This window comes from Pseudopipra pipra, chromosome 1 (genome assembly GCF_036250125.1).
Source record: "Pseudopipra pipra isolate bDixPip1 chromosome 1, bDixPip1.hap1, whole genome shotgun sequence".
In the NCBI taxonomy this organism is placed as follows: Eukaryota; Metazoa; Chordata; class Aves; order Passeriformes; family Pipridae; genus Pseudopipra; species Pseudopipra pipra.
The window spans coordinates 99,845,479-99,857,730 of NC_087549.1; the positions used below are offsets into that span (position 1 = coordinate 99,845,479).

General features: G+C 40.3%; 1 protein-coding gene across 5 annotated transcripts in view; it reads right to left on the reverse strand.

Annotated features, from left to right (window-relative positions):
• Nucleotides 1-12,252, reverse strand: part of ITGA9 (integrin subunit alpha 9) — a 226,393-nt gene that overhangs the window by 73,949 nt on the left and 140,192 nt on the right. For all 5 annotated transcript variants that reach the window (XM_064667569.1, XM_064667551.1, XM_064667536.1 and 2 more), the window contains one exon: nt 6,617-6,767. In XM_064667569.1, the coding sequence (XP_064523639.1) occupies nt 6,617-6,767 (151 nt within the window). The remainder of the gene's footprint in view (nt 1-6,616; nt 6,768-12,252) is intronic.

Below are 12,252 nucleotides of genomic sequence, written 5' to 3' on the forward strand. Positions count from 1 at the left end.
TTAAAAATATAAAGTAGTGAAGCATCAAGCTTGGAATATAAGAAAGTTTTACAAACTCAAGTTACTGACTGAATAGCTTAATATAATTAATGTCTTTTATCATGAAGAAATTACTAGCATTCTAAGCCTGTATGAATTCATGTTTTATAAAACCAAACAAAAGCCATTCCAATGATTCAGTTTTCACCTGTCCTTTATAATCCTCACTAAAGGATCAGGGTCATAACTCCTATTAAGATACAAGTGCCTTTGAGGTACTGGAGCATGTTCAGAGAAGGGTAGCGAAGCTGGTGAAGGGTGTCTAGAGAATAAGTCATATAAGGTGCAGTTGAGAGAGCTGGGATTGTTTAGCCTGGAGAAAAAGAGGCTCAGGAGAGACCTTATTGCTCTCTACAACTGTCTGAAAGTAGGTTGTAGCAAGGCGAGGGTCAGCTTCTTCTCCAAGGCAGCTACTGACAGGACAAGAAGAAATAGCCTCAAGTTGTGCCAGGTTGGACATCAGGAAGAATCTCTTCACTGAAAGGGTGGATAAGCATTGGATGGGCTGCCCAGGGAAGTGGGAGAGTCATCATGCCTGAAGTGTTCAAGAAACTACTGGATGTGGCAGTTAGTGCTATCGTTTAGTTGACATGGTAGTGTTCAGTCAAAGGTTGGACTCGATCTTGAAGGTCTTTTCCAACTTTAATGATTCTATGATTCTAAGTACTTTCTATAGTGGAGAAATGCAATTATTGCTTGGAATAGAAAGACAAATAATTCCTTGCTAAAAACTTTCATGATTGTATCAGAGCAGGTAAGCTGCATCAGGTACCTTTGCAGATATCCAACCTTGCAGATATTTCCAAAATATATGTTGCTCCTGTTGCTATACTCCTTGCCTTATAAATACATATGGATAGCTTCATTGTTGTAGCCTCACCAAAAAAACAAACAAAAAAGGACAAAAATTAAAGGGAGTAATAACAAAGCTAAGACTTAAAACACAGTCTCTTTACATCAGGTATTTGTTTTTATAGACACAATTTACTTCCGCATGAATTTTCCATCTCAATATTGGAAAATATGGCATCAGTTTTAACACAAACGCTAATCACGCAAATAATTTCATATTCTTATTTTCAAGGACCAGTGTCATGAGTTGCACAAACCAGACATGGTGTGAAGCACCCCTTCCTTTTGTTTGCTACAATAGACAGCAGGAGAGCAGAAAAATTTCACTGCCACTCCTAATCCACTCAGCTGATTTACTAGACACCTTCCCAAGCTACTGAGCTAGGCAGCCATCTTGGAAAAAAACTTATTTTGTTGTCATCATTTGAAATAATGTTTTCATTTATTCCAAGATACATAAAGCTCTCCCTTCCAAAGGCATGAGATATCATTTCCTGGCATGATGTGGGCAACAGTCTTTTGCATTGAACAACAGGACAAGTAAATAGGAACAAAATAACTGGGAAGCAAGCTGGCTAGATGAACTCCTTCATCTCACTGCACATACATGTATACATGTGCTCATGCACACACATATCTCACACTACTAAATCGTGGTTGAATGCGTATTAACAGAGAGATTGTTTTTTAATTATTATGGTAATTACTGTGGTGGTTTGACCCTGGCTGAATGACAGGTGCCCACCAAAGCCACTCTATCACTGCCCTTCTCAACTGGACAGGGGAGAGAAAATATAATGTAAGGTCCATGAGATAAGGACAAGGAGAGATCACTCATCGATTACCATCACAGGAAAAACAGACTCAACTCGGGGAAATTAACTGAATTTACTACCAATCAAAATCAGAGCAGGATAATGAGAAGTGAAACAAATTTTAACAAAACCTTTCCCCCACCCCTCCCTCCTTCCTGGGCTCTACCTCCTTCTCCTGGAGAGGCACAGGGAGACAGAAAATGGGGGTTACAGTCAGTTCATCACATTGTTTCTGCTGTTCTGTCCTCTTCAGGTAGAGGAGTCCTTCTTCTGCTCCAGTATGGGATCCCTCCAACAGGAGACAGTTCTTCATGAACTGCTCCAGTGTAGATACCTTCCATGGGAGTCCCTTCCTTCAAGAACAGGCTGCTCCAGTGTAGGTCCCCAAGAGGGTCACAAGTCCTACCAGGAAATGTGTTCTAGCATGGGCTCCTTTCTCCATGAGTCTGCAGGTCCCTGCCAGGAGCCTGCCCCAGCACGGACTTCCCATGAGTTCATGACTTCTTTTGGGCATCCACCTGCTCTGACGTGGGGCTCCTCTACGGGCTATAGGTGGATCTCTGCACCCCCCTGGACCTCCACGGGCTGCAGGAGGACAACCTCCTTCACCATGTTCATCATGGGCTGCAGGGGAATCTCAGCTCTGCTGCCTGGATCACCTCCTCCCCTTCCTTCTTTGCTGACCTTGGTGTCTGCATAGTTGTTTCCCTCACATATTCTTACACCTCTCTTCTCTGGCCACAACTATATTTGCACAATAACTTTTTTTCTTTCTTAAATACATTAATACAGAGGTGTTACTACCACCTCTGACTGACTCAGCCTTGGTCAGCAGTGGGTCTGTCTTGGAGCCAGCTGGCATTCGCTCTATGAGAAAATGGGGGAAGCTTTTCAACAGCTTCTGACAGAAGCCACTCCTATAGCCCCACCTACTACCAGAACCTTGCTACACAAACCCAATATAGTTATATGCATTTTTATTCTACAACAAAAACATATCTTCAAAACACCAAAAATTAAAAGCAGAAACAAAAGATAAGTGGCACTTATCTTTTGGATAATATATGCCCACATATACTGTAAGACAATCTTTTGTGTATAAGGCTTCAATTATAATGAATATTGGTGTATTCAACTGCAACACAGCTATTTGATCTTAGTGTTACGAGGTAATATATATTAAGAAATGCTTAAATTCATAAAGAATTCAGAAAATAAATTCAAGTGTCATCAACTACACATAGTTTGATGAAAAAGTAAACTAAAACCCTCACAAATAATTGAAACCCCCCCCCCAAACTCACAATTAAAACCAAACTGGATGAGAAAACACAATCAATAAAATCCAGCCTTACCCTGCCCTCCTGCTCTTCCGTCCTTCACTGTTAGTAATTTTCAAGTGTAAATAATAACATTAAGTAACAACAATAATAATGAGCTTGGCACTTGGTATTTTCCTGGAATTAAAAAACCTTAGCTCAACATACAATTCCCAACAACCAAAGCCAAATCTGAAACCCCAGGAAATGCCTTTTACAAACACACGGAGGTTTGGGGGTTTTGGTCTTTCAGAAACTCAAACACAGTGTGCATTAGGATATTTTCCTGGAAAAACCTTATGACATCATAAATACCTTGTAACCCAGGAACAATGCAGAAATGCAGAGGTGTAATCCATTACCTACAGCACTGGGATATTGAAACAGGCTTATTTAACATATATATCTCCTGTTTTTAAAAGGAAAGCTTAGCAATTCACTGTAAGGCTTTAAGAGGTGCCATACTACTTTATAGAGCAGCTTTTTAGTTCACTCCTCCTTTTCCCTTGCTCAGTGGAAAGCACTGTTTCTGCAGATTGTTATGGCCAAAAGTCAAGTGCAAGTTTTCTGGCCTCCTCCCAAACGCAGGCTGCAAAAGCGCTGCTGGCTGGGAATGCGCTGGGCTCGGCATCCCCTGCAGCCTGACTGGGTGGGGGGTTGCAATGAAGAGAAGGCCCCCTGCTTGTCCTCAGAGCCTGCAATGAAGCCAGTTGAAATGCTTCTCACTCGTCCTCCCTGCTGTGCTCAATACCTCTGGTTTTGATGAAATGCCACAGGAAGCTCTCTCACAAAAAAAAAAGAAACCACAACCAGATTTGGGGCCTTCTTCAGACAGGGTTTAATGCACCTGCTTCTGCTAAAAGGAACACAGACTAATGTTAAACCCAGGGAAAGGAAAGCTTGTGATTTCTTAACAAGCTCTGGCCCCCCCTCGGATTTTCAGCTAAACACTCTTCACATCTTTACTCACGTTTTTGACTGTGGAGCTGGTTTTTTTAAGTCTTTCTACAGCAAAACTGTGGTTGACTTCAGAGAGGCTACAACTTAAGTATGCCTACAGGACCATGTCTTGTGCTTAATAAGATTAATTAAAGAGGGTTTTGTTTTTATCTTATCAGGTTCACAGGAGAAATCCAAATAACCAGGTGAAAGAGAGCAATTGGCACTATTTCCAGCCACAGAGCACTATGACTATAACATCCCACAGGACTAAGCAATGCAAATACATACATATATACACACGCATATATAATATATATGTTTATATATACTATGAAGATATATATTTGTTTAAAATTCTATTGGATTTTCCTCTCAGGGTGTCATTTATCTTCTGACAGCTGACTGTTTTAAAAGTCACTAAAAGAAACTACTAAAAGGGGAACTAACCTTTCATACCAGAAACTCAATAAACTTTAAGCTTCAAGTTACAACAAAAACAAACCCCCATTTCTTGTTGCAACGAAAGCCACTGAAAGCTGTGCAAATAAATTCTTATTTAAGTCTTTTGTAGAAGATATCAAAGGTTGGACAATTTTAAGCTTCATCCTAAGAACACAGGAGATGAACCCTCTCCCACAGATTTCTCACCTCAAACATTGGCAAGTCTCTGTCCACTGAGTTTAAGTGCAAAACTTGATAATGGAGAGAGACACTGGGACACAGGAAAGGCACTGGTGATTTTTCCATATGGACAGCATAACCTTCAATTAAGCACATCCAAGATCAAGTGTATTGAGCTCACTGTATACTGGGCTCTACCCTCTGTGAAGGGTTTTTACCTTTCTTCTAGTAATGCAGTTTATCAAGATAACAGTCTAGATTGCGGTGGTTGGATCTCAGCAACAGAGGCAGATGAATCCCTTTTCCAAAGCCCTCTCCCATTACTTGGCACTACTGCAACCATGGCAGTGGCTCCCAGCGCTGTGCAGCTCCTGAAAATGTGCAGAGAGAAGCAGCTTGCCTGGCGGGCCATGCAGGGACTGAAATAGAATGGGCAACTGCTGCCTGTGGCTCAGGGAGTCCTTCTACACCCCTTGAAGAAGTATCATAAGTTCAGGACTTTGGATTTCCTTTTCTCTTCCCACCTGGACAGAAGCCAGGACCTCTGCTGGTGCCCAGCCATGGTGAAATACCACCTTGGGTGGTACACCACCAGGTAGGTCAGGATTCACTGTAAACAGGCTTTGCTATAGCATAAGCTGCCTTCCAAAACTCTACAGAAAGTACATCTTACATGACTGTATTCATCCATACAACTGGAACTGTGTTCCAGTTAATCAGTGTGTGTAAAATATTTAAAATGTAAGCACAGAAGAAAAAAAATTGACTACAGCAATCTTTTAAAAGAGCATGCGTCAAGCTTTGGTTTTTTTCCAGTGCAAAGGAATGGAAACTCTCCCACTGACTTCAGCAGGAGCTGGGCCAGACCCTGAAAATCTTCATATAAAATTTCCATTAAGGAGAAGTTGTGCATTGGCATAAGGCATTTCTGTTTTATCCCCTGCCTTTTTCCTCCTGATAAATTGCACACTTGCAGCACATAATGTCTGAAAATGAAGCCGATAATAAAAAGATAATTCTCCGAGGCTTGCAACTGTGTAGTCAAAATTGAACACTAAAAGAATTAACATGTATAAGAAATTATATGGGGTTTTTTATTATGCAATGAGTTAAGAAGTTTATAATAATTTACACCCATAATAAAACAGGACAAATAATGGCACAATTTCATTGGTTCAATAGACCAAATAAATCCTACAGTTCGCAACAGTTGTATTGCTGTTTTAAATATTGCTCTTATTGTGTTTTGCACAGCTAAGCAAAGCTCCAGCAAAGAAACAAATGACTGTGAAAAGCAGGAACAAACAGACAGAATGTACAGCTCCCATTTTGTACAATTATTTTCACATTATTCCTACTCAGACAGCTATCACAGCCAGCAGTTTTTTGCAAAAAGCTTGTATTACAACACCTTTATCTTATAATGAACTTCTGCTAATGAAAACATCCAAGTATTTCAATCTAAATGAAAACAGACTAAAACTCAAAATCACTTCACTCCATGTGGGTGAAATTAAAAGCACTCTTGACCTCCGATTTAGTGGTGTGCCCTGGCCACAACCCAAACTTGCACCAGGACATGAGCGAAAAACAGGCTTGTATCTTGGTTTCAACAAGGAGTAAGTCTAGGAGTCCAGTTCAGGAGATGACCAGGACTGCTGAGTGCAGTGTGGTATCACTCAAACTAGAGGTACCCTTTGTATTTCAGTGCCATTTGGCATCTTAGCAGTTTCCAAACCAGTCTCCCTCCACCTCTTAATACCTCAAACAAACTGTCTTTCATTAGTGCACCACAAATAACAGGAATGTGTCTTATACAGAAATACAAAGGGTGTAATCTACACACATCAAATCCATACAAGAAAAAATCTCATTAAATAGCCTGAAAGAAATTCAAGTCCAGCATAACCAAAATCAACCTCCAAATGACTCAACAGTGTGCACCAGGCCACCCCCTGTACGTACATCTTGTAATTAAATTTGCTTAAAGTTAAAAGAATTGTTCACAGTGAGACTGGCCTTTCTTACCTTTTGCCACATTTTGATGAAGAAGAGCTCCCCAGAAAAATTGAAGAAAACATTGGTGTCATAGGCATCATCCCCAATGTTAGAGATGAAAATGTTAAGCGAGATGTTCCTCACTGCTCCCAGGGCCAGGTAGGCAGTTCTGTCATCAACACTGTAGGCAGAAACAGTTACACTGGTTTAACTCCGGTCAACTTTCACATGCGCCATACTGGGAATGAACAGCTCCTGACTCCTGGTTCTGACACTGTCTTTTGGAACTGTAAGAAAACCCTGTGATCCTCATGTGGAACTATTTCACATGACCTATTTTTAGCGATAACAAATTAGTTGAAAACTGTAAAGTAAGTGAACAGAGAAAATGTAACGAACAAGATATTATGTCTGCATTCAAATACACAAGTTTGTCTCTCAAAGGTTCATATTTATTGTAACATTCTAGCAACTCTGTGAAAAATCTTCTTTGAGTTATGCTATGGACAGAAAAAATGGAAATGAGGATCAAATAAAATCCAGAAACTGGTGTAAATGAAAAGAATGTGTAGAAATTGCAACAAATGTTCACTAAATGTGACTAATCTTTCTTCAGATGTTTATGCTGGATCTAACATGGTGGAGTCACCTTCTACAAGGGGAATACCAAGGGGATGGTTCAATTAAACTAACTGCTATACATTGCAAATCAACACATTATTGCAATATGGCATCACAGATTATGAACAAACACAGACATGCACACATAGAGGCAAATATAAATATTCATCGCACATTTATTATTTGTTATTTAATCCTTCTAGGCTGTCCAGAAGATGAGCTAACAAGTAGGAATAAAGGTTAAAGATAAATCACAAGAAAATACAGTATCAATGCACAGAACTGCAGGTCTTGGATGTGACAGTACAGTAAAAGATAATATGATATACCAGGTATTTATGTAAAAATTAGCAAAAATAGCCGAATACGAAATTTGCTACAGTTATCATAACTGGAATCTAAGACCATTCATACATTCTGGAGAAAGAGAGACAGTGTCACAGAGAAAACACTGAGTGGCTAGTCAGAAAAGGGCGAAGACCTCCAGTTGCACAGCAGGGAGATGCTCTCCATTATTTCTTCTAGGGTACAGTCATCCCAAAAGTATGAAGGAACCACATTTCATTCATCTCAACAAGGCATGTCAAACAATTTAAGAAACATAATCCAGCAATGAGCTTTTGTTTATATTTTATTGTATGAGAACTACAAAGCTGCCAACATTCTCAACATGACCCTCATAACCTTGCTCACATACAGGAAGAGAGGCTAAAAACAAAAACAAATTCAAAAAAGAAAAAGAAAAGTAAAGGAAGACAAGAAGGGGGAAAATATATTAAAAAAATCAGTTAATTGCACAGAACAGTACCATCTCATAACAAACAAAAAATGAAGAGAGTAAAAGAACTCAGTAGACTGTAAATGTATATATACATTATATATAGGCAAACACATTTGTACACACATACATACAGACACATGAAGGATATCAAGTTATCAGTGTTTGCATGGAAAGAAAAAAGTTTGAAATTCAGAAGAACTAAGTACTTGCAGCTTTGATTCACATGGCCTAGACTGCAGGTAGCAAGCAATTCTGAAATTCAGGCTCCAAATTTTCTCAATACAGTGGTAATACACATCAAATGTAAATAGAAATATTTAATCTTTTCCTCGTAAGTGATTAAGAAAAGAAAACAAATTTCAGGATAAAACAAATATCGCTTTTGCATGCTTTAATGCTCTTTGTTAATGTCCAAACCACAGCATTGCACTATGGTCAGCAAGAGAAGAAAGACCAGTTGAGAAAGACAAACTGAAAAGACCTGCAATTTTCATTTCTCCATCCTCCAAGATGCTGGTGTTTTTATTAACCTGGGTCAGTAGAGGCATAATCTGCATTCCAAATGGTATGCAGGGACATTTTTCTCTATTTCCTGCACCAGGGTGAATTTTTTCAAAAATTGAGAAAGCATTCAGCACTTTTTCTCAGCCTGTGCAGTCCATAGATAGGGCAAGGAATGTGACAGGGTTGCACTTATCCTGTTAGTCTGGGTCACTGACTTTCCCTTTTATATTAGGAACCTTTCTTTCCTTACCACAAATCAGCATCTATATGAATAAATCTACCACTGTTCAGTGGACAGTGGAAGATACAACTGTGGTAAGTTAAAATGGGTAATGCTTAAAACAACTCAAGTTCAATCTGTCCTCCACCTCCATCAGATGAAATTAAAGAACCCCACCTTTTGCTTGTAAATCAGTAGAAGCTGAGTCAACAAACACTGGTGCTATGACAGAGCCAAACAGATTTCTACCTTCACCAATCAGCATTGGTCTTTGCAGTTACTAAAGTACGTATTAATTTTATCTTCACAGAATCTTTACATCAACCCTGAATACCTTTCTTCTGTTGGCTTTTTATCACAGGCTCCAGGGTTAACTGAACTTTAGGAGGAATTTTGCAAATACTTAAACCTCAAGGGCCAATGAAAGGCTGAAACCCTCAGTTGATCTGGGAATTCATTTGATATTTCAGTGCAAAACTGAGGGCAGTAGCCCCAAAACCAAATATAAAACAAATAAAATTTTTAAACAACCCCACTACAGTATAGCATTTTACATACTATAGTATAAACTATAGTATTTTACATTGCTTGGTTATATTTCTTCTCATCACGTGTGTTAAAGGTCATCTCTCTCTGCAAAGTTCAGTCAATTCAGATTAAGTACTGAGCCAAACGCTCAAGATACAATGGCTTATTCTGCATTAACTAGCTGCCGCCATCCCCTTCTTAGACTGAAGACTATGCTAGTAAAGGTTCAAAGAGACTTCATGCAGCTGATGACCACAGCCTACCTGAGGTGCATTAAGCCAGCTGTGGCAAACTATCTCTTGGGCCATCAGATCATTTTATTAATGATCTTTTCATCTACTTTTTAATCTATTTCTCAAGTAGACACTTTGCAGTGTTTCCTCAGTAGTATATAAATGAGGTGATGAGAAAAATGTAAATGAGAATTTGAGGAGTGATCAACCAAGGTTCTGTGTCAGCAGAGCACATTTTAGGAGTAATATCGTAATCAGTAGCACTTCATAACATACTGTTTCCAGGAACTAGATAAATAATATAGTCATCATGCAAACCCATGTATTTACCATGGTATAATATGCAATTTAAAAAGCATATTCAGCTAAGCACTGATGAGAGAGAAAAAGATCAGTGCCATTCCAGGAATCACTTTCAGAGGTCAATAAAAGGCAGTTAAGCTGAGATGAAATGTTAGAAATAGTACAAGTTTGTTACTTAAGGCAATTTGTTTTGCAGTAGCAGGTGTTATACACCAAGAGTAAGTTATGTCTAAATGTCAAACATGACAAGCAACATATACCCATATCAGCACATTTCCTCTACAGCTCATACAAAACCAGCAAGAGGAATTACCTAGAGGTCTGTGAAGAACCTCAGGCTTTACCAGATTTTGCAATTTCAGGATGTAATACAGAAAAAGTTCACACAGCTGCATCACAAAAGAGGATGTATATATGTATGTATATAAGCTTCTGACAGATAAAACCTCCATTCTGAATCGTTGGTCTGAACACTTTCAGACTCTCTTCAGTACTAGCTGTATAGTTCAAGACTCAACAATTCAATCCGTCCATCACACAACAACCAGTGAAGAATGATTTGGATATTGCCCCCGCTTTGGGAGAAACTCATACAGCAGGTGAAAATCGGCAAGGCAGTTGGGGTTGATGGAATTCCACCTGAAGTCTGGAAACATGGGGGGCCTTGCACTCCATACCAAATTTCATGAGTTTGTGGTGCGCTGTTGGGAACTAGGCAAACTACCATCAGACCTTCGTGACGCAGCCATCATCACTTTGTATAAGAAGAAAGGTATTAAGTCAGACTGTTAAAATTACCGTGGTATTACTCTGCTCTCCATTGCTGGCAAAATCCTGGCAAGAATACTTTTGAACAGATTAATACCTGCTATAGCAGAAGGAATTCTACCTGAAAGCCAATGTGTTTTCAGAGTCAACAGAAGTACCACGGACATGGTATTTGTTCTCAGATAACTGCAAGAGAAGTGTAGGGAACAGAATAAAGGTCTCTATGTAACCTTTATTGATCTCACCAAGGCTTTCGATACAGTGAGCAGAAAAGGTCTATGGGAGATTTTGGAACGTTTAGGTTGTCCCCCCAAGTTCCTTAAAATGATCATCTCACTCCACGAGGATCAGCACGGCCAAGTCAGATATGGCAACACACTTTCTGAACCCTTTCTAATAAAGAATGGCATGAAACAAGGCTGCGTTCTTGCACCAACCCGATTCACAATCTTTTTCAGCATGATGCTCCAAAGGGCCACAGCAGACCTCGAGGATCAGGATGGTATCTACATTCCATATCGTACTGATGGAAGCCTATTCAACCTAAAGTGACTGAAGGCCCACACTAAGACCTTAAACCATCTTGTCCGGGAGCTGCTTTATGCAGATGATGCCACCCTTGTTGCCCACACAGAAGCAGCTCTGCAGCGTTTAACATCCTGCTTTGCAGACGCTGCTGAGCTCTTTGGTCTGGAAGTCAGCCTGAAGAAGACAGAAGTTCTCCATCAACCTGCACCTCAGGAAGTCCCCCATCATCCCCATATCACCATTGGCCAATCAGAACTCAAATCAGTCCAGCAGTTTAAGTACCTAGGCAGCCTCATCTCCTCGGATGGTAAGACCGACGGAGAGATAGGTTAGCAAAGGCATATGGTACTTTTCGAAAACTCCATAAAAGAGTTTGGCGAAACAAACACCTGAAGAAAAGTACAAAGATCAGTGTTTACAAAGCCATTGTGCTGTCCGCTCTTTTATACGGTTCGGAATCGTGGGTCGTCTACTCCCACCACCTGCGTCTCCTAGAACGCTTCCATCAACGCTGTCTCCGTTCAATCCTAAACATCTGCTGGTCAGATTATGTGACCAATACATCTGTTCTAGAACAAGCAGCAGTCACAAGTATTGAGGCCATGTTGCTGAGAACACAGCTGTGTTGGGCAGGGAACGTCTCCAGGATGAAGGACCACCGCCTCCCAAAGATCTTGCTCTATGGTGAACTTGCCACCGGCTGCCGCAAGAGGGGAGCCCCAAAGAAAAGATACAAGGACTCCCTGAAACAACATCTCAGCCTTGGCCATATTGACCACTATAACTGGTCTACCCTGGCCTCAGATCGGGAGGCCTGGAGAAACACCATCTATAACGCCGCTGCTTCCTTTGAGAAAGCACGCAGGATCACTCTCGAGGAGAAAAGACAGAGCAGAAAGAACCGTGTCTTGCAGAATATACCACCTAAGGAGTCTTTCTGTTGTGCCTTTTGCAATCGGACATGTTTCTCTCATATTGGCCTTATTAGCCAGCAGCGTGCTTATAACAAATGTGGATAGAGCCTTTCCCAAATCTTCGTTCGCAAAGCCTAGCCATGATAAGCATACACACGCATATATGCATCAGGCAAGATGTATTCTGCAAATACAAAACAAAAGTGCATCTGCTTCTTATTATGGTCTGTATATTATCAAGAACTTCCACCTCTGGAGGCAGCTGA